The 23,384-nt window shown below is 44.7% G+C and overlaps 1 protein-coding gene across 1 annotated transcript; it reads right to left on the reverse strand.

Annotated features, from left to right (window-relative positions):
• Positions 1-496: 496 nt before the first annotated feature.
• CRNKL1 (crooked neck pre-mRNA splicing factor 1) lies at positions 497-22,618 on the reverse strand. Its single transcript, XM_068987080.1, has 14 exons — positions 22,553-22,618; positions 18,003-18,155; positions 17,277-17,368; positions 16,327-16,485; positions 15,475-15,641; positions 10,583-10,761; positions 9,305-9,475; positions 7,501-7,692; positions 6,781-6,840; positions 6,019-6,099; positions 5,035-5,274; positions 3,895-3,996; positions 3,222-3,470; positions 497-2,328 (listed from the first exon to the last, which is right to left on the reverse strand). Exons 1-14 carry the CDS (start codon positions 22,601-22,603, stop codon positions 2,146-2,148), a joined length of 2,079 nt encoding a protein of 692 aa, XP_068843181.1. The 5' UTR covers positions 22,604-22,618; the 3' UTR covers positions 497-2,145.
• Positions 22,619-23,384: the final 766 nt, after the last annotated feature.

Consider the following 23,384-nt stretch of genomic DNA (forward strand, 5'->3'; position numbering starts at 1 on the left):
TACAAAGCACTGTTTAAAAGCTTACGGGAACAGCCCCTGCCCAGCACACTTAAGCTCCCTGTTTACTGCAGACTAAGTTCTTCCCAGATACTTGTTTCCTCACTGCTGGTCTCAGGTCTTTCCTCAGTCTAGTTTCACAATACTGTATTCCTGCCTTTCAGAATACAAAAAGATATGATAAAAGGAGAACAGAACCTAATTTCTTTATAAAAAAAAGAAAAAAGGCCAAACGATTAGATCACAGGCTAACCACTTATTTTCATGTGTAGTTAACTTGTAATACCAGCGAATAAAAGAAGTAGCTAAAGAAAATGAATCACAAACGATTGTTAAAACCCTTTACTTTTGAAAGGAATTATTTTGGTTGAGGTGAGAGAGAAGTGATACTTTCCCAAGAGAGTAACTTTTTCTTTCATGCATTTTACACAGGCACGGTATGTGCCTGCAAACAGCAGTAGGAGTTTACACAAGAACTTGGCTGGTTTTTTTCCTTTCATACATGTGCAACACAAACATGATTATGATTCATCACTTACAGTAGCATCTGGGCCGTTTTCATCTCACCCATGGCCCTGCAACTTAGCCAGTTCAGAACATGGCGCTCCTCTGAAGCCCCTGCTCAGACCTCAGGACTCAGAGCCTGTGACTCCAGCAGCCAATGCCAGTCTGGTGACCGAAGCAGTGAAGTGGAGAACAGGTTGCTTTTACCTGCTGGTCCTATTTCTTTCTGCATTCAAACGCTCCTATTTTCAAGATAGATAGAATTTAACACCGTAACAACTAGCTTTTACTCCCTTGGGTGACTAACATACTTGAAAATGTAATAATACATTTGCCCAAGTAAATCTGCTAATTTTCCTTACAGGTGAAGAAACACACAGATATGCTTCCAGTCAAATAACCTTGGCAGTGAACAACCAAAAAACAGGCTTGAGAACACGGGCTAGATTAAAGCAAACAATTTCTCAGATTGGTTAACTAAGGCAAATGCTTTTCTGCTTGAGAATATAAGCAGTGCGTCAGCCAGCAAATACACCATCATCTTGCGTGGCTTTGTGCCATGTAAGTTACCGCAGGTGTTTTTCACGTTCTAAATCGAGGCCAGGTTGAATGCGTCAAGTTTACGGGTACACAGTCTCTGCTGCAGCATGCTGGGCAGTGTTTATTGGTGCTCTTGGTAAAAATGGTTTCCTTGTTCACTGTATTTTGGGAAACACAGCCAGGCCTTGCTGCTGAGGATTCATAACATACAGGAATGTGTCAAGAGCCCTGAGAAGCCTAAGTATAAAGAGACTTGTCAGCAAGGCTTAACCTAGGTTTCCCACACTCACTGGAGCATGGGACATTGTTCTTCACAGCTCCTGAATTACTGTTCTTTAAACAAGCCCCTGGAGAACTCAGCTAGTTTGGGCAACTGATGATGATGTATAACTGAAATTTTATTAAAAATGTTCTTGGTTTTTTTAAAAAAACACCTTGTGCAGAAGTGTAGCAACTGTAAATTATTTTCCAACTGGTGTTTTCATAAACATTTAGTATAAATGGCCATTAAGAAGGTACAGTTGTTTGTTAAAATTAATCCAAGCACACCCAATTCCACAAGGAATGAACATCTGACTGAGCACTCCCTCTGTGCCAGGTATACTCCTTTTCTAATTTAATCTTCAAAATGACCCAGCAAAAGTCCGTAAACTGAAAGGTTAGGTATCACTAAGTGACAGAGCTGGGGACAGAACTCAAGTCAGTGACTCGAGATGTGAGTAAGTTACAAGTTTCAGAGGAATGCATAAAATATCTTTATGAAGACAACCATGAGAAAACTTAAAAGTTATTATGGAATGTAATTGAGAACTTATATAAAAGATTTTCAAAATTCTGCAGTTCCATCTAAAATAGATGAATTAGATTTCCTAATGAATGATGGAGACACAAAATGTTTTAGACTCAGATAAGAAAACCCAGCAGCTAAAGAAAAATTCCTTTACTTACAAATCCCACCCTCAACTAACCCAAGAGCATTTTAAAAATAATTCAAAAGTAGTTGTCAAAAGATCCCCATCAATTCATCACTGGTGGAATACCCAAAAACTTACAGGAGTCACAAGAATTCCAAACTATACATTTATAAAAATAATATAACATCTGTCAATACGAACAGGAGGGCCCAGCTTCTCGCTCGGCAGCGTCTCCGTCTGGGTCCTGCTCTCCAGCCTCCTCCTGCTGCTGCTTCTTCCACAGTTTGGCCATGGCCAGGAGCTTGAGATTGGGTTGGTTGGCTGCATCTTCCGGAAAGATGTAATCATAGTATTCTTCCCAGCCTGCATCCGACTACAGGGACAAAGAAAAACAAGATAAGCTAACCTGTGGCTGAAATGCATTTTTCAGTTACAGCAGAGAATTTTTCACTGTGGAGCCCAGGGTTTGTATTCAACTTACAGTTATTGTGCAAAACAACATCAAGGCCTACTCTGAAAGTTCAACTTTCAACGGCAGGCCCGGGAGACTGGGAGTGAGTGAGTACTGCTGGATGGGTGTTGCTGCAGCTGCTACTCACTGAAAGCAACTGCATGGTGGGAAAAGTGCTCCACAGTCAACCAGAAGATACGCAGTGTCCTCCACCCCACCTTGCAGTCCTGTGTGTGAGATTTTGAACTTCTAAAGATTTACTTTCACCTCGAGGTGAAGCCACAGACCTGGGACTCCTGGCTCCCTGCCTGTCCCTCCCACGTCCAGCTGGCCACTGGCTGCACTCCCCAAGGGTGTGCTGTTCCAGATGCCAGCAACGCTTCTCTGATACAACAGCCTCCCGGGAGACCCTCTCCAACCAAGCCCCCGCAATCCGCCACAGGAGACGCCAACTGCATCCAAGTTCTGGGGGGTTTCCTACAGCCCACGGAGCCTCCCCTGCTTTAGTTCCCACCTAGAGGCGGGGCCACAGTGCCCTCCACCTCCTGTCTAATGCTCCAGAAACAACACACTTCAGACAGTACCCAGAACCAGCAGTGCCAGGAAGACCCTCTGCAAGCCCTCCTTGGGGTTCCACCCTGGGTGGACCGCACACCCTGTCGTGTTCCTACAGCAGCCAGACTGTGACCGGCTCCTTCCCCAGCTGCTGCCCCCTTCCTCAGGCTGTACACGTGCCACGCATTGCACACACATTTCAAAGGGGGCACTTCTGCTAGGCTGGCATGGAGGACCAGCACCAGGGGCTCAGTCCTTACCCCGTCGTCAGCCTGGACCTTTCTCCTCTTCTTGACCTTCTCGGGCATGAGCTTGTCCACTCTCTCCTTATCCGATGCTGTTCCAAATTCATCCTCAAAGCTTCGCCACGACTCCAGCAGCATGAGCCTCTCTTCCTTTTCCTCACAGTTTCGCATGGTTTTGTTAGCCTCTTCATAAATCTGTCTGCACTTGGCCAAACTTCCTTCTTTCCCTGAAGACAACTCAAACTGTGCAAAACTGATCCATACCTTAGAAAGAAATCATTACCAAACCAAATTAACCATGTCACCCAGGAAATAATACTGTAATAATAAAGCTAATTTCTTGTTGACAACATCTGAACATACCTACTGTATTCATCTTGAGTATTCTAAAGAATATAACCTATTGACTAGCTGCTTCTATATAGTAATGGTGAAGTCTGCTTTTATATCCAATTAGGTGTCTGAAATAATCTTAATATCCTGAAAAAAGTTTTAATTTTTATTCAACCTACAATATCCAAGTTACTCACATGCAGTATAAATACTGGCCTGGTATAAGCTTAACATTCCAAAGTCTTGAGACTCACAAGCTCTTTGTAAAAGGAAGCCACTTAAAATCTATTTAAAATATCTCTTCCAGACTGCTGATTCGAGCAAAATCAAAGGTAGCCCACAAATCACAGAATACCTTGACGTGCTGTGTCCGCTGAAGCAATCTTCGGTAAAGATTTCGTGTTCTTTCAGTTTCTTCCTGCTCAATTTCAAAATCAATATATGATTTCCAAAGCACCTGAGAAAGACAAATTCATAGGTCAGTCTTGACATTTAAAAAGCAACATGCTCTTGTTTGAAGCACAGCCTAACTAGCATCTCAACCTAGAATATCCAGGAACCTAGAACTTTCTAAGGAACACACAGTATGTGGATACAACAACTAATGCTAGTATTTACGAGCTGGCCAAGATTTGGCTAAGAGTCTACATTATGAGAAAAAAGACCTTGGGTTTACTTCCAGATTCTCTTTTGAAATTTCCCAACTGCTGGACTTAACAAGAAGAGCAGAGAAACTTAACAAACCACCCAGCACTATCATAAGCCTGCCACATTCAAGGAACTTGTGCGGAGAAAACGGGCCTTGGTCAGTCAGCATACACTGTTTTTGCCATCACTGTAAGTTCCCTGATGCATCTGAATTCAACAAGCATCCAGGGACCAGCTGCCCACTCGCTCAGTACAGCCTGTCAGGGCACAAGGGCAAGAAAGATGTAGCCCAGACACCTGAGACCACAGTCTGTTGAGTAGCTGAGGCCAACTCATGGGACGAGTAACCCAGAAAGCCCTGCCCAGTGCAGTCAGTGGGGCCTGGTAAACCACTTAGTGCAGTCACCCCAGAGCAAGATTCACAGAACACCTGAGCGAGCCTAGAGGTGCCTGAGAGAGAGGTTCACGTTGTCCAGGCTGCAGTTTGGCGCCACCTGGAGGCTCAAGCTTACCCCGTAGCTGGCCAGGCCAGGGCACTGGTGCCTCCAGGAACATCCTGATTTGGTGAGGGCTTAATCCAGGCAAATCTGTGACAGAAGAACCCTTCCCCTGTACTTCACGTGGCCTTGACTGCACTGCCCTGGCCACCCGCCTTTAGCCTTCTGTTACAGAAAGGCAGGAAGAGCCCACCTATAAAATTCCAATTCATCCTGGTGTCACTGGGGCAGGGCTGAGCTACCCGCTAGAGAGGGCCTCTTCCCCCCTCCTTTCTGTCTCTTAGATGGTTATCTAAGGTAATGCTGGGCAAGTGTCAGAAGTAAAGCCACAGTCAATGTAAGTGCCTCACCTCTGGCATGTCCAAGCGTGGCTGACTAATGGCTAACTCGTAGATCGCCCGGGCTCGCTCAATATCGCCAAGGATTGTCTCTAATTCTGCAAATTTAATCCAAGAGGTACAGTTTTCTGGCCCAAATTCCAGGAACTTTTCATAAAGCTTCCGGCATCTGTCAAATTCTCGAAGCTGCAGCTCCAGTTCTATGTAACCTTTAAATAATTTGTTCTTTGGACATTTGCCTATGGACGTTCCCTGGAAAAGAAGACACCAAGGTGATGCCTGAGCAGGTCTGGTCTGACTTGTGCAGACATCCTTGACCTGGCCGAGAAGCCATTACTCCACTGAGCAAGGGCCTTGGGGCATCGATCCGGTGAACCACCCACTCCCTCTGCAGTACCGCACTGGTCTACTGGCTCCTGACAGAGGCCCAAAGAAACCTTCCAGCTCACTCAGCCGTCACCTGGGTCTGTTCAGTAAGAGGCGGGGTTCCTGAAGTGTTTGGAGAACTATTTTGAATCTCACCTAGATTCTCAGGATCTCTTATGGAATCCAGATGTCAGAGGAGAACACTTCCCATGATAAAGGGGTTATCAATGAACGAACCCTGCTGCCCACAGACAGGGTCTTATCAGAAGGACAGCTGCATCTAATCTTATTGAGAAACTTTAGAGTACTTGTCAAGACGGAGGTGCATTTAATACACCAAAAATCTTGCAGAGGATCAGACTACTAACAATTTAAGATCAAATCTCTCTAGCCGCAGGAAAGATCTGGTTAACAGGTAGCTGTAACTGTCCATTGTTGACAATAGAATAATTTAAGCATTATCGCCCAATCTTTCCTCTAAGGCCCAGCTTTCGAAAACATGTCTCAGGTTATAAAGGCACAGTATTTCTCCTGCCTTCTTAGTTGGGGACTGGACAACCTATAAACACTAAGATGTAAATTTCCTTCTCAAAGAACTTAATGATGTATCATGAGCCTTTATTTACTCACCAAAGCTCTTCTGGCAAATGGTAAATTTTTCTGTCTTATTTCAAACTGTGCATATAGTAACCACATTTTGGCAAATGTGAACTAGAAAACAAAAGCACAAAAAATCACTTAAATTTAAATTAACACAAGGCCACAAGTGAATTTCCCTAAAGCTTCACAGCTAGGACAGACATATTTTCTCGTTTATAAGCTAAGCTAACAATATCTGACAGAAATCACCAAGAGTAATCTGGAGACTTCACTGTGACGCAGGGCTCTCTGGCCCCCACTAAGGGGCAGCTTTGTGGGTGTGTGCTGAGTAGGGAGAAAACGGCCCTCTGTTCCAGAAAGTAATTTGGTCAACACTGCTCGCTATCTCTGGTGTCAGGAAATAAAGCCTACTGCCCACAGTGGGAAGAGACCACGTGTCAACTGCTCCCAGAACACCCGTGTCCCTGTGCCTATGGACATCCACGCAGGTGCCAGCAGCCTGCTGGCTGTCCCTGTGGAAGCTGAGTGCACTCTGCTCAGTCTGTTCCCACTACGATCCTCTCGGAATTTCTCCATTATCTCTATCAGTCCCTGGTCACTTAAAGACTGTCCATTCAGCCAGACTGGGAGCTGTTTTCAGAGGCAAAGAGTATACCTTGTTCTTAATGTTTTCCTAGGGTGCCTAGCACAGGGCAAGAGCTCATCAACAAATACGATTCCATGGGATTATTTCACAAGTAACAGACGCAGGATTTTCATGTGTTTAGAACAGAATGCTCATAGCAAACATACCTTTTTATGAGGAATGAGTTCCAAAGAGGCTTGGTAAACCTGTCTTGTCCTCTCGGGATCCTACATTAGAATAAGGAATTTGCACAAAATATTCATGTCCAATATTAACACTAATTCTACCATTACTAACAAAAATGTACACCCCTAACACTGAATATGTTTCCACAAGCTGTTATTTCCATTTACGATCACAAGTGAACTAACTTTGGGCATCAAGCTTTGGTCAAAGACCTACCCACAGCACTGAGCCACCAAGTGAGAGCTTCTCAGTGGAGAGGCTTTCTTGTGTGACAGCAGGAACAAAGATGTTCTGCAGTCTTCGACCAACAGGATTCGTCTTTTCCTATTAACTTACAACCAATTACTGAAACTTCTACTTGATTTAAGAGCAAGAATGTGCAATCCAGCTGTGACCCCTAGTTATGAGAAAAACCCTGGCAACTATAAATAATGAAACTAAGGGCTGGTTAATTGTTCCTTTTCAAGTACCTCAAAGTGTAAAAAAAAAAAAACACATCAAAACTAAAAACCACCTCGCCTGTGTCCACAACAAGTGTAGAGAGTTTAAAACGTGGCAGAAAGAATGTAAACGGCTGCAAGAAGGCCTGTAAGAATGTACAGCGAAATTCCTGTGTGGTCAAGGCTCCGTGGTACCAGTTCCCACCCGTGCCAGCCGGCTACCCGGGGAGCAGCTCCCCGCAGCCAGGACCCACTCTGCACCTTGGCCTCTAGCTCCTCATAGAGGGCGTAGTTGATCCACAAGTAGACGTAGCGCTTCCAGTGCCTCTTCTCCTGCACGGGCGGCACGTTGGCGATGGCACGCTCGTACACTTCCCGCACCGTCTCGGCCTCCGCGTCGCTCTCCACCAAGCGCAGGTAATCGAACCACGCGTCGTAGTTGTGCGGGTTAGCCTGGAAACACCAGGCTGGATTAAACAGAAACCAAACCCAGAGCTGCACCTGCTGGACTAGGCAAGCTGATGGAAGGCACCAGACTCACTTTCTATACTCCAGCAGCTTTTTTCCTAGACTTTACACTATTTCATTGAAAAATACCATTGCTGAGATTTTATAAATAGAAAGGGAAAAGGAGAGAGAAGACTGTTACCTAGGGGTTCCCCAGTAAAGCTCCTTTCACCTACAACAGCCTTTTTTTGGGGGGGAGCATCCCAGTTTTTAAGTTGGATTTCCAAGGTGGCGCTAATGGTAAAGAACCTCCCTGCCAATGCAGGACATGAAGTGGTAAAGAACCTCTCTGCCAATTCGGGACATGGGTTCAAACCCTGGGTTGGGAAGATCCCCTGGAGGAGGGTATGGAAATCCACTTCAGTACTCTTGCCTAGAGAATCCCATGGACAGAGAAGCCTGGCAGGCTCTAGTCCATGGGGTCACAGAGTTGGACACAACTGAAGTGAATTAATGCACAATTTTTAAGCTTTTTGAAAGAAGGTAATGGAAAAATGACTTAGAGGCAAATGCATAAAAATTAATTAACAATTGGTTTTCTGTTTTTGTTTTAAATGAAGCAGCAATTGGTAATTTGTCAAATTACACACAGCTCTGTGCTAGGCGATGCCCTGCACACCTCTCCTCCACAGAAGTGAAGGGAGTGGGGCCCCACCTTCCCGGCCCCTGGAAGCCACTGCATTTGGCAACGTAAGGACCCCTGTCCGGGAGTCTGGCTCACGTGGGTGGGTGACAGAGATGAAAGACAGCAGGAACTGGCTTGTGGAAGTGCTTTCCATTGGTGGGTTGATCATTCCCAGCCGGACTGAAATGTGACTGTCCCATCTTCTTCTTCAGGACTCTCTGCAACTGGACTGATTTCTGCCCACTTTCCAAGCCACCTCCTCCTGCTTCCTACTGATTCTGCAAAGCCTCCAGTATCTACAGCCATGAAAACAAACGTCTCTTCTCCTAAGTATCTGTTTCTGTATGTGACTCTGTCTATGTCTGGATTGATTCAAAATTATAATGGGATTGTACCACTCTCACAACTGCAGAACCTGCCTTCTCATTTAATAATAATATATCTTGAACATATTTCACCCTCATCTACCACCACTTGGTCCTTTGTTTGGAGATATCTTAATTTGACCAGGCAGAAATATTTTAAAATACACAGAGCAATAAAGGCAAACACTACTACCTTTGAATTCAAATCAAAACAGTACGTTACAGAGAGAAATGAGGATGGAACTGTAACTACAATAGTCTTGCTCAGGCAGTTAAACTGAAGGGTAATGTATAAAAATGGTTCTTTTAGGTCAATCTTCCATCTTCTTTAAACAATGAGCTCAAACGGGTTCCAAATTTCCTTTGCTCAAGTTCTTTGTGTCCAATTAGCAGCCAACACTGTGACTTCTGACACTCGCGTGGCAGAGCAAGTCCAAGTGCTGTCTGCTTTCCTTTTCCACCTGCCCTGTTTGCCTCCCCCTTCTGGGGTGACTGCCGGTTTACTGCAGACACAGGGTGGGGAGAGGCCTGGCTGGCAGGCCTGTCGGGGCCGCCCTGCGACACTCACCTTCACCTCCTCCTCATACTGGAACCTCCGTTTGCTCACGATGATGTCTTCAATGCCCCGCCTGTCACCAAACTTCTTCTCAAAGATGGTATAATTTTTAAAGAGTTCCTGGGCCTCCTGTTTCGAAATTCTATCCAGGGCATACTTGTAGATCACTCGTACCCTCTCAAACTGAAAGCAGACAGGATGGTTACTCTTTCAGAACACAGCCCTCTCGTTCTAGCCACAACACATAAAACATGACCTGTACGTTAGACTGTGAGGCCTGAAAGTGTCCAAAGTACGGTTTTCCCTCTCCCTTTTGTTGAGGAACTTTTGTCAGGATGGACAGACACTCTGAGCCCCACATTTAAGTCTACCTAACCTGCCAGCTGGACATCGTCCTTGCACCTTGGACTCACCTGAGTCCCACCCAGCTGGGTCGTTGTCAGACTCCTCATTCCGGTCTTGATCACGCACCTGCTCAGCCAGGGCCCTCCCCCCACCCCAACTCCTCTCTCCCCTGCACTCCCACACTCCCTGTTTCCACAGTCTGCCTCTTCTACCTCAACTCGGCCCTCCACTTCTCCCCAGGTCCCTGCCGACCCACCTCCATCTCTCTGTGGACCATATGAAAAGCTCCCATCCCACTTCTGCCGCCCTCCCCTCATACACTGCCCTTGAAGCAGCCACAGGCCCACCACATGGCACACAGACAACATCTGACCACTTCCTGCTTAAGACCCTCCACATCTCCCACCAGCCTGAGGACAGAACCTGTACCATCCCTGGGACCTGTGTAAGACCCCACACTCAGACCCCAGCACATGGCCCTCCCCATACTGGATTATCTGAACTACGTGAAGGGATTATTTTCCACATATACTAAGGGAGAACACAACTGACTTATTTGTGGGGCCATCATTGTTTTTCATTTCAAATTCTGTTCTCAGTACTGAAGGCTCTAGGCCTTTTGTTTCCCAGGCTCATTACTTATAAAGCCCTTTAATCAGAGTATCAAATGACTCTTAAGTCTGTAGATAATATTCTCATTCTAGATTTAAAGATCTGTTTCCAAGTAGAGCACACAAAATTAAGACCATTGTAATACAATCTATAATCACTCCCAACCTGCAGGTGAGTGACGTGCACTGTTTTCCTTGAGAAATCATGTTTTCGTATTTTGAAATTATTTTCTCCAAGGATAAGTAAGAAACTGTAAATGAACTCAACGTGCACAAAAAGTCATCCTTTCTAAGCTCTTTCGCAACATAATCGAGTCCCTTTAAGTTTACCTACTTCTTTCTGATTTTCCTCAAATTTGGCAAAGGCAACATAAAGGTGTTCGTCCATGTGTTCGTCCCCGAAGAACTCGACAGCCCTCTCATACACTTTCCGTGCGTGGGCAAAGTAACCATGCTTTTCTTCAAAGCGGGCATACTTAATCCAGTTCTTCACATCAGGGTGCACGAGAACAAGTGAGTGGAATGAAGGAAAAACCAGGCAGCACAATGTGGCTTAGAGAACAAAAACCCATGCCCAAACCCAGAACCTCAACAACACCCCCTATGGCTATGGGGGTGACTCCCCGGGGGGCAGGGTCTTGTTGCTCTGGCCTCCTCCAGTGCTTCTTCATGTTTCAGGAGTAGTACGAAGAGGAAAGCTGAACCCCGTGACTAGCCATGTGATCTGGGCAAGTTCTTATCTTATCTAAGCCTTAGTTTATCATCTTTAAATGATAAGAAAATAGTAACAACCAACCTCATTTAATGATTGTCAACTATAAATTAAAAAAATGTATAGAAAACTCTTTGCAATTTCAGGCCAAAAGAATGTGCTCAACAAATGGCACCTGTTGTGCTATCTGCTTAGGAACAATATCTGAATTACTGATTAAGGAAAAAAACTCCTGAGAGGACTCTGGATGGCAGAGGAGGACATGACGCTCACCTCTCCCCCCAAGTACACCAAGAGTACAGCAACACACGGAACAGTTCTCACGGAGCACCTGCTGAACACCAGCAGAGGACCTCAGACACCTGAGAGAACAAGAAGATGCCCACGTATCCAGGCAGGATGAAAGAAAGAAAAACGATAGACAACAGTAAGCAGGATAGGACCTGCACCCCTGGGGACTGAAGGAGAGGAGACAGTCCCGCACTTGGGGAAGCCCCCTTACAGCTGGAGAGATCAGCTGATTAACAAAATCAAAGATGACATAAACAGATGGAAACATACCATGTGCGTCGGCTAGAAGAATCAATGGTGTCAAAAATTACAATACTGCCCAAGGCAACCTACAGATTTAATGCAATCCCTATCAATGGCATTTCCCACAGAACTGAAGAGAAAAAATTTTTTAATTTGTATGGAAACACAGAAGACCCCAAGTAGCCAGGGCAATCTTGAGAATCAAAAACAGAGTGGGAGGAATTAGGCTCCCTGACTTCAGACTATACTACAAAGCTACCATCATCAAAACAGTATGGTACTGGCACAAAAACAGAAATATAGATCAATGGAACAGGACAGAAAGCCCAGGTATAAACCCACACACTAACCTATGACAAAGGAAGCAAGAATATGAAATGGAGAAGACAGTCTCTTCAATAAGTGGTGCTGGGAAAACTGGACAGCTACATGTAAAAGAATGAAATTAGAATACTACCTAATACCATACACAAAAATAAACTCAAAATAGATTATTAAAGACCTAAATGTAAGGCCTGATACTCTTAGAAGAAAACAGAACACTGACATAAATCACAGCAGTATTTTTCTGAATCCCCCTCCTAGAGTAACAAAAATAAAAACAAAAAACAAACAGGACTTAATTAAACATAACAGCTTTTGCACATCAAAGGAAACCATTAAGAAAATGCAAAGACAACCCATAGAATGGGAGAAAACATCTGCAAATAAAGCAACCAACAAAGGATTTATTTCCAAAATACACCAACAGTTCATGCAGCTCTATATAAAAAAAAAAAACCCAATGAAAAAATGGACAGAAGATCTAAATAGACATTTCTCCAAAGACAGAGAGATGGGGAAAAATCATAGGAGATGCTCAGCATAACCAATTATTAGAGAAATGCACATCCAAACTATAAATACCACCTTACACTGGCCAGAATGGCCATCATCAGAAAATCTGTGAATAATAAATGCTGGAGGAGACAGGGAGAAAAGAGAACCCTCCTACCCTGTTGATGCGAATATAATTTGGTACAATCATTATGGAGAACAGTATGGAAGTTCTTAAAAAAACTAGAAACAGAATTACCATACGATCCAGCAATCCAACTCCTACGCATACATCTGTAGAAAACCCTAATTCAAAAGACATATGTACCCCAATGTTCACTATTTTAATTTGAAGCACTATTTACAATAGCCAAGACATGGAAGCAACCTTAATGTCCATCAACAGAAGAATGGATAAAGATGATGTGGTGCATATATACAATGGAATATTACTCAGCCATAAGAAGGAATGAAATAATGTCATTTGCATCAACATGAATAAACCTAGAGTATCAAAAAAACAAACAACCCAACCAAAAAATGGACAAAAGATCTAAGTAGACTTTTCTCCAAAGAAGAGATGTAGTTATACTAATTGAAGTAAGTCAGAGAAAGACAAATACCGTTTATCACTTACTGGTGAAATTTAACAACAAGAAAAAATGACACAAATGAACTGTTTGGCAGAGAGAAACAGACTCACAGATCCCAAAATCAAATTTACGGTTGCGGAAGGGGAAACGTGGGGGGAAGTGATGGACTGGGAAACTGGAATTCACATATATGGACTACTGGGCTTCCCTGGAGGCCCAAGCGGTAAAGCAGCCACCTGCATTGCAGGGCACCTGGGTCTAATCCCTGGATCAGGAAGATCCCTGGAGGAGGGAATGGCAATCCACTCCAGGGTTCTTGCCTGGAGAATTTCATGGACAGAGGAGCATGGTGGATTACAGTACCTGGGCCGCAAAGAGTCGGCACGCACACACACGTGCGCACACACACAGTACTGTATATAAGATAGATAACAGGCACCTACTGTATAGCACAGGAAACACTTCTGTGGTAAATTATATTGTAAAAGATTCTAAAAAGAATGGATATATGTATATACACACACATATATATATAAAACTGACTTAGTTTGCTGTATAACATAACATTGTAAATCAACTGTACTCCAATAAAGATTTAAGGGAAAAAAAGAGGAAGCTGCTGGTGGTCCAGTGGTTAGGACTCAGTGCTTTCACTACCATGGCCCAGATTCAATCCCTGGCTGGGAGAACAAATATCCTACAAGGTGTGTGGCAAGGCCAGAAAATCAAAAAAAAAAAAAAAAAGAAGAAGAAGAAGAAAGAAAAAACACGTCACGAAAAGAAAACTACTAATCAGACCCAACAGAGACATTTTTTATTACAATTTTACTTCTTCATAGGATGTATTTTTCATCTACTTTCCTTGAAGAAATCATTAAATTTCAAAGTAGTAACACATTCCAATAGGGCAATGATTAAAGAGTACGCAGCCCATGGGGTCGCAAAGAGTCGGACACGACTGGCGACTGAACTGAACATGTTCCAATAGGGCAATGATTGAAGAGCACCGGCTCTGAAGCTGACTGGCTCAAATCCCAGCCTCACCAGCACCTGAAAGATGCTATCCTGCCTCAGATTCCCCATCTGCAGAAGGAAGCAGCTTCTGAATCGAGGGCTGTCACAGGGATTAAACAACAGTATCTGTAAAGTGCTTATCATAACGCATGGCACAGAGCAGGTGCCATACATGCTTTTGTTAAACTAGTGATATCAAAATGAGTAGTCACAGCTAAGATGCTAAAATTACATAATAAAGTTGAGTCTTGTTATCTCGCGGTACCCACGCTCTATGAAGTCACTCTGCCTGGAGAACACCAAATCGCTGCTCCCAGAGGAAATATGTATGCATGATACACACACACATATATACTATATACATACGAATACACACACGTCTCACATAGACTGTGATTTTCAATCCTAAAAATAACTATCATTGGCAAATTCTTTTATTTTAGAAAAGAGAAAACAAGTCTCAGAAGTGTTAAGTGACATGCCTAAAGCTGCCCACTAACCGGTGCCAGAGAAGGAATTCTGTCCTGCTCAGCTGGCCCAGAGCTGGGGCGTCTCCCTCCCCTGCACTGCCCCTCCCGCTCCCTGCCCCGGTCAGCCCTGCAGGAGAGCAGAGACAGGAAGGCAGATGGTTGTCTTGTTTGTCCTTCACTGGGACCAAGTGCCTTGGGGGATGCAAATTTTTCATCACTCTGGGCGTGTCTGCAAATGACTGCCAAAGTGCCACCAACACTGATTGTGGATATATGAATAAATGCTATCAAATAGGAGATAAATCAGCACAAGAATAGTGAAACAAGAATCAAGCACTGCTGAGGGTGCTTTCCTGTCACCATCTCCTTCCTCCTCACAATCAGCCCACAGCAGGGACTTTTACCTCCCTTCTAAAGATGAGGGAGCTTCCCCGGTGGCTCACTGCTAAGGAATCTGCCTGCCAATGCAGCAGACACCGGTTCGATCCCTGGTCCAGGAAGATCCCACACGCCATGGAGCAACGTGCCACGTGCCACGACTACCGAGCCTGTGCTTTGGAGCACGGGAGCCACAGCTACTGAGGCCTGCGTGCCTAGAGCCAGTGCTCTGCAATGAGAAGCCTGCACATGTCACCTGGAGTAGCCCCCGCCCGCTACAATGACAGAAAAGCCTGCATAGCCAGAAATAAATAAGTAAATAATTGAGAAAATAAAGACGAGGACACCTAGGCTCCAAGGAGTGATCTGACGTGTCAAGATCACATGGCTAGTTAACAGTAAACCTCTGGACTAACGCCAGTACCAGTGCCCATGACCAACATACACCCCAGAGCAAACAGGGCCTTACAGTATTAACTTCCATAAGGAACCACAGTGTTAATGCCAAAGGATAAACAAACCCAAGTCTCCCTGGAAAAGAGACAACTATCCCGACCACAAACTTTTGTTCTGAACAACTATGTCCCTAGAAAATATAAACGCAACTTATGAAGCAGAAGTTGACTTCTGGGCCAAAATCAGTGACTACGTGTCCCAGCCAGACCACAGCTCCCCAGCAGTGCAGCAGGCAGACCCGTCCGAAGGATATAGCGCTCATAGATGGTGCGGGCCCGGTCCACCTCCTTGTATCTCAGCTCGAAGTTGATGTACGAATGCCAGGCCTGCTCCTCGGGCCGCCACTCCATCCAGCGCTCGAAAACCTGCCGGGCACCAGCGACGTTCCCGAGCATCTCCTCCATGTACGTGTACTTGTACCTTCAACAGAATCATCTGAACTTATTGGTCACAGTCAAAATGACTTCAGAAAAAAACGGTCTTTGGCAATCTCTGGCTCTAACTTTGTTAACACGTGAAGAGTCAGGGCTTTATCTTCCCAAAAGGTGAAGTCAAACATGTTTCACCTATTAAGATATAAATCTGAAAAGGATCAGACACTGGAAAAAAAGGATTTTTTGCTTAGGTCAACAAAAAGATTCTTCTGTATAAAGGACTGCAACCAAAATTTCAGTTCTGATTACAAAGCAATTATACATTGGGATTATGACTTAAAAGGCTAAAGGACATTAAACAGTAATGAGTGTATGTTTAAAGAAAAAGTAGGATGCAAGATTTAATACATACGATTACAACTATAAATAAAATAATTACACAGGACTTCCCTCATGGTCCAGTGGTTAAGAACATACCACCTTCCAATGCAGGGGACACGGGTTTAACCCCTGGTTGGGCACCTAAGCCCATGTGCCACAACTACTGAGCCTGTGTGCTCTGCAGCCCGTGAACCACAACTGGAGAATAGCCCACACATCACAATGAAGACCCCACATACCACAACTAAGAGTCGATGCGGCCAAATAAACAAATAAATGTAAACACATGTACACACAAAAATGTGCAAATACAGTCTACAAAAAGCCATTTCATTAGCTCAGGAACTTACCAGAACTGGTTGACTCGAGGCAGAGTTGTTATGGCTCGGTCCCAGATATTCCGGGCATGATTGACCTGGCGATTCTTCATTTCCATTTCGGCATATTTCAGCCATAGTGTAATATTTCGGTAGTCCACATCCAAGGCGCGTTCATATATGGATCGAGCCCTTGAGAAGCCAGATTTGGAGGATATCAGTTACAGCACACGCCACACACCTGGCAACCCCCTCCAAGTCTCGGCTATTTTTTCAGGTGTTTACTGTGAGCGATGTTCTGGGCATAAAAAGGTGAAAAGATATCATGTTCTCAGGAACCTTGTAAGTTTTAGAGAAAGACTGACATGCATGTAACTGCAATGCAATGTGATGTTACAGTGAAGGTCTGCACAAGGAAGCAGAGGGGAAAGAAAGAAAAATGTCAAGTGGAAAAGTTAGTTAAGCAGTAGGTGAGAACCTGGGCAAAATCCCCAGTACCAAGATGAGTGGGGAGGGGGGCGGTCCCTGCCGGCATCAGGGTGAGGAGACGCGGTGAGTTCTGGGCCTGGCCAGTAGGGAGAACACAGGAAGGTGGGACAACAGGAAGGGTCAGGTCATGATTTCATTTTGTTGGCCACTGGTTTTGAGTGGAACAATAATTCTTTAAAATAAAAACAAAACAAAAAACGAATTTCCTAATATGGAGAAAATGGATGGAACTGCACTTCTCTGGCTGCAGAGTGTGTGCTGGTGACGAGACCCACCTGGAGAGCCTGCTTCACTGTTCCCCGCCCAGGACCAGCCCACCATAGTGCTCCTGAGGCCCCTCAAAGGAACCCTAGGGTCCCAAGGAACAAACTCTATAAATTTTTATTTTATTATTATCAGAGGCACACGGTTTTACACTTGCTTTAACTTCTGTGTTTTTGTATCTGGTAACTTAAGGATTTCTATTTACAGAGTTACATGCTCAGTGACTTTACCTCTGAATCTCCTTCAGACTCTCTTCCCATTGTGCATATTTTATCCAGTTACTAATCACAGTCCTGTTTTTTCTTATGTTATCTTCGAAAGTCTGGCAAAAGGCAAAAAGGGTCAAATTAAACGGAAAATAACTAAAGATGACATTGTCTTTTGTCTATTAACCCTTGTATAAGAAATTTATTCATTTTGCTCTTATTTAAGAGAAATTACATCCTAGAATCCTTGAGAGATAAGAAACCCACTGAAGAAGGTTAAGGTCACAAGTGTTTCTTTAAAATCTTATAGGCAAACTAAGAGGATTTTTAAAAAAAATAATCCCACATCCTGGGGTGGGGGAGGTTGGATCAGATCCCCAGGTCCTCTCTTGGCTCTAGCCCAGGTGTTACCTCTCAGCACAGAAGGCCACTACAGACAGAAGAACATGGCGCAACCTCACTGCTTCTGCCCCTCCTCAGCTGTCAGTTGTTCTGCCTGGCAAACTCCCACCCCTCTTTGATTCAGCACTAAAAATTCTGTCCGTGGTGGATTTAATGTAAGACAGACAACTCGTGGTTATTTTATGAAGTTTAGCGATAATGGAACCACTTGGTGAGCAGAAGTCACATTACGCAGGTGGCCAGAAACACTAAATTCTTCTTAGTTTATAGTCTCTCTTATCAGTGAGGAGCTTTTCAAACTCTGGTCTATAAATTCTTAATGATCTTGACAGACTGAAACGGACCAACCTTCCTCTTCCGTAGTTTGTAATCATTTAACTCCTCTTCATCTGTGATCTTCTGTTGAGGGGGAGGTGGAAGAAGCTCAAGTTCTCTCTCCTTAGCTTCTCTTAGCAGTTGCTCCGCAGTGATCTGTACTTCAGCTGGGGCTTTGTTTTTCACCTTTTAACACAGGAGACATTTCCATTTTTAGCAGATGCTTTTCACACAACGTGTAAGAAACAAATGAACTTTTTTTTAGAATGTGAACTTTATGAACGCTATTACAAGATGCCCCCTTTGCATGACGTGCTCCCATTTCTCTATGAAACTAAAAAAAAAAACAAACCACAAACTTTTTAATTTCATGCAAGGTATTTATCACAAAGCCATAGATAAAACTCTCAAGAGGAAAGGTCGCAAAAACAACATTTCTCTTTTAGAATAGTATAATAAATTTTGAGGATGCCTAGGTAAAACTCTAACCAGAGGTCTTATCAAGATGTGCACCATGCCTTAACTGGCATTTTAACCTCTATTTGCAGAATCCTTCAATTTCTGCCTTGGCCCCAGGTGGATAACCGTCTTTGATTTTTCATGGCATTTCAACTCAAAGACGTATTCAGTAAGTTCCTATCATATAATTAAAATTCATGTCACCTGTTTTGACCTTTTTTTTTTTAACTGTAGCTATGACAAAACTTAAAATTACATTAAATTTTTATGGGAACTGTGGAGCCCAACAGAAGTTTATGGAACTGAACTATAAGAAATACTAAGTATTTAATGCCATGTGTGCAATGACGATGCTGAGGGCGCCTATCTAATGAACATTAAGTGCCAGAAACTGTGCTGCGTGCTTTCTATGCACTCTCTCCCGGAGTCATCCAAACGGGACCTAAAGGACAGGCTCTAGAGAGTCATCTGAGATGGAGAAAGACAGGAGGGAAGAGTATGTGCAAAAGTTTAGGACAAATGCTGTCACATATTAAGCATTCGCTAAGTATTAACCCACTGGAGAAGGCAATGGCAAACCACTTCAGTATTCTTGCCTTGAGAACCCCATGAACAGTATGAAAAGGCAAAATGATAAGATACTGAACGAGGAACTCCCCAGGTCAGTCGGTGCCCAATATGCTACTGGAGATCAGTGGAGAAATAACTCCAGAAAGAATGAAGGGATGAAGCCAGAGCAAAAACAATATCCAGCTGTGGATGTGACTGGTGATAGAAGCAAGGTCCGATGCTGTAAAGAGCAATATTGCATAGAAACCTGGAATGTCAGGTCCATGAATCAAGGCAAATTGGAAGTGGTCAAAGAAGAGATGGCAAGAGTGAACATCGACATTCTAGGAATCAGCGAACTAAAATGGACTGGAATGGGTGAATTTAACTCAGATGACCATTATATTTACTACTGCAGGCAGGAATCCCTCAGAAGAAATGGAGTAGCCATCATGGTCAACAAAAGAGTCTGAAATGCAGTATTTTTAATGGTCTCTGTTCGTCTCCAAGGCAAACCATTCAACATCTTGGTAATCCAAGTCTATGCCCAACCAGTAACGCTGAAGAAGCTGAAGTTGAACGGTTCTATGAAGACCTACAAGACCTTTTAGAACTAACACCCAAAAAAGATGTCCTTTTCATTATAGGGAACTGGAATGCAAAAGTAGGAAGTCAAGAAACACCTGGAGTAACAGGCAAATTTGGCCTTGGAATGCGGAATGAAGCAGGGCAAAGACTAATCGAGTTTTGCCAAGAAAATGCACTGGTCATAGCAAACACCCTCTTCCAACAACACAAGACAAGACTCTACACATGGACATCACCAAATGGTCAACACCGAAATCAGATTGATTATATTCTTTGCAGCCAAAGATGGAGAAGCTCTATACAGTCAACAAAAACAAGACCAGGAGCTGACTGTGGCTCAGATCATGAACTCCTTATTGCCAAATTTGGACTCAAATTGAAGAAAGTAGGGAAAACCGCTAGACCATTCAGGTATGACCTAAATCAAATCCCTTATGATTATACAGTGGAAGTGAGAAATAGATTTAAAGGACTAGATCTGATACATAGAGTGCCTGATGAACTATGGAATGAAGTTCGTGACACTGTACAGGAGACAGGGATCAAGATCATCCCCATGGAAAAGAAATGCAAAAAAGCAAAATGGCTGTCTGGGGAGGCCTTACAAATAGCTGTGAAAAGAAGGAGAGGCGAAAAGCAAAGGAGAAAAGGAAAGATATAAGCATCTGAATGCAGAGTTCCAGAGAATAGCAAGAAGAGATAAGAAAGCCTTCTTCAGCGATCAATGCAAAGAAACAGAAGAAAAGAACAGATTGGGAAAGACTAGAGATCTCTTCAAGAAAATTAGAGATACCAAGGGAACATTTCATGCAAAGATGGGCTCGATAAAGGACAGAAATGGTATGGACCTAACAGAAGCAGAAGATATTAAGAAGAGGTGGCAACAATACACAGAAGAACTGTACAAAAAAGATCTTCACGACCCAGATAATCATGATGATGTGATCACTCATCTAGAGCCAGAAATTCTGGAATGTGAAGTCAAAGTGGGCCTTAGAAAGCATCGCTACGCACAAAGCTAGTGGAGGTGATGGAATTCCAGTTGAGCTGTTTCAAATCCTGAAAAATGATGCTGTGAAAGTGCCGCACTCAATATGCCAGCAAATCTGGAAAACTCAGCAGTGGCCACAGGACTGGAGAAGGTCAGTTTTCATTCCACTCCCAAAGAAAGACAATGCCAAAGACTGCTCAAACTACCACACAATTGCACTCATCTCACACGCTAGCAAAGTAATGCTCAAAATTCTCCAAGCCAGGCTTCAGCAATACATGAACTGTGAACTTTCTGATGTTCAAGCTGGTTTTAGAAAAGGCAGAGGAACCAGAGATCAAATTGCCAACATCCGCTGGAACACTGGAAAAGCAAGAGAGTTCCAGAAAAACATCTATTTCTGCTTTATTGACTTTGCCAAAGCCTTTGACTGTGTGGATCACAATAAACTGTGGAAAATTCTTCAAGAGATGGGAATACCAGACCACCTGACCTGCCTCTTGAGAAATCTGTATGCAGGTCAGGAAGCAACAGTTAGAACTGGACATGGGACAACAGACTGGTTCCAAATAGGAAAAGGAGTACGTCAAGGCTGTATATTGTCACCCTGCTTATTTAACTTATGCAGAGTACATCATGAGAAATGCTGGGCTGGAAGAAACACAAGCTGGAATCAAGATTGCTAGGAGAAATATCAATAACCTCAGATATGCAGATGACACCACCCTTATGGCAGAAAGTGAAGAGGAACTAAAAAGCCTCTTGATGAAAGTGAAAGTGGAAAGGAAAAAGTTGGCCTAAAGCTCAACATTCAGAAAACGAAGTTCATGGCATCCGGTCCCATCACTTCATGGGAAATAGATGGGGAAACAGTGGAAACAGTGTCAGACTTTATTTTGGGGGGCTCCAAAATCACTGCAGATGGTGACTGCAGCCATGAAATTAAAAGACGCTTACTCCTTGGAAGAAAAGTTATGACCAACCTAGATAGCATATTCAAAAGCAGAGACATTCTTTGCCGACTAAGGTCCGTCTAGTCAAGGCTATAGTTTTTCCTGTGGTCATGTATGGATGTGAGAGTTGGACTGTGAAGAAGGCTGAGCGCCGAAGAATTGATGCTTTTGAACTGTGGTGATGGAGAAGACTCCTGAGAGTCCCTTGGACTGCAAGAAGATCCAACCAGTCCATTCTGAAGGAGATCAGCCCTGGGATTTCTTTGGAAGGAATGATGCTAAAGCTGAAACTCCAGTACTTTGGCCACCTCATGCGAAGAGTTGACTCATTGGAAAAGACTCTGATGCTGGGAGGGATTGGGGGCAGGAGGAGAAGGGGACGACAGAGGATGAGATGGCTGGATGGCATCACTGACTCGATGGACGTGAGTCTGAGTGAACTCCGGGAGTTGGTGATGGACAGGGAGGCCTGGCGTGCTGCGATTCATGGGGTCGCAAAGAGTCGGACACGACTGAGTGACTGAACTGAACTGAAGTATTAACCGCCGACGGAAAAAGTGAGATCAACCAAAATACAGCCCTTGTCATCTCTTTTCACTCCTTCCACTCTCACCCGGGGTTGACTTCTATTACAGCCTTCAGCACAGCTTAATCATCACTTCTTGCGCTGGAGACCCCTCACACGAGCCCAGGAAGCCACGGCCTATTCCTCTGGGGCTCAGGAGCCTTTGCAAGGCTGCAGTTCTACCCTTACGCAGGGTAGCTCTTAGCCCGCTCTACCCAGAGCCCCAGCGACTAGCGAGTGTCTGTTTCAGCGTGTCTGTGCTGAAGAACCTCTCTCCTCCCCCAGAAAAACACCTTCTAACACGACGACCACGCGGACGCGGAGGTGACCCCCATCCCCGGCTGGCCCTCCCCACCCGCGGCCCTCGCTCAGGTAGGGAGGACCAGCTCCCGGGACCACACGCCTCCCGCCCCAAGCACCACCAAGGCCGGACCAACCCCATCCCGGGCCTCCTCCCACAAGGCCCCGAGCCGCTCACCTTGGCCACTTTGGGGATCCTTTGCTTCCCGGCCGCGGTGGAAGCCGCCATGGCTGCAGCGGCGACCGCGGGCGAGCCCGGGACCACAGAACCTTCCCCGAGGGCTCGCCCCCACCGCGCAACTTTCCGACAACAAGCGGGATCCCGGAACCGGAAGCGGAACTGGCTGGGGCGACTTTTGACCTCTCTCCCGCGCCGTGACGGAGTCAACGTCGTTTCTGTGGTAACCGGGCTGCGCGTCCTCTTCGGAGCCCGGGACTCTGGAGTTGCAGGTGAGGTGAGGAGTGCTGGCTGCCCGCCTAGAGGCGGCCAGAATCCGGGCCGTCAGGGGCGCATCCTCAGATCGCCTCTGGGATTGGGATGACCGTGCGAGGACGGGTGGATCCGTGAAGCCGCGGTATCCCGCAAGGGGACAGGAACCCGGCTACCGTGCGGACGCTCGAGGGCGGGGGTGGGGTAGAAAACTACCATCCTGGCATACCTAGCGGCAAGCTGCTGACCTCCTCGGCCGCCCTGAGCTGGGGTGCATTCTGGGCTTTGTAGGCCAGAATGGTCAACTGCCCCTTGGTTTCCGGACAGTTGTGACCAAATAATTCTATGGCTTATAAATGAAAGTAACTGAAGGAATTTTAAAGCCAGATAACAGAAAAAAGTGAAAATAAATCATCAGAGTACTAGCAAATAACCCAGCCTTATAATATCAAATAAGCAATATAATATATCAATCTTAACTAATATCAGATAAACAGATATTTAAAATTTTCTGTCATTGTGTCTTAATGTCAATTTTCGTAGCGCCAGTTCGCTTAACTTTTGTTGTTATTGAGTCGCG

Source organism: Capricornis sumatraensis, chromosome 15 (assembly GCF_032405125.1).
Source record: "Capricornis sumatraensis isolate serow.1 chromosome 15, serow.2, whole genome shotgun sequence".
NCBI classification, from domain to species: domain Eukaryota; kingdom Metazoa; phylum Chordata; class Mammalia; order Artiodactyla; family Bovidae; genus Capricornis; species Capricornis sumatraensis.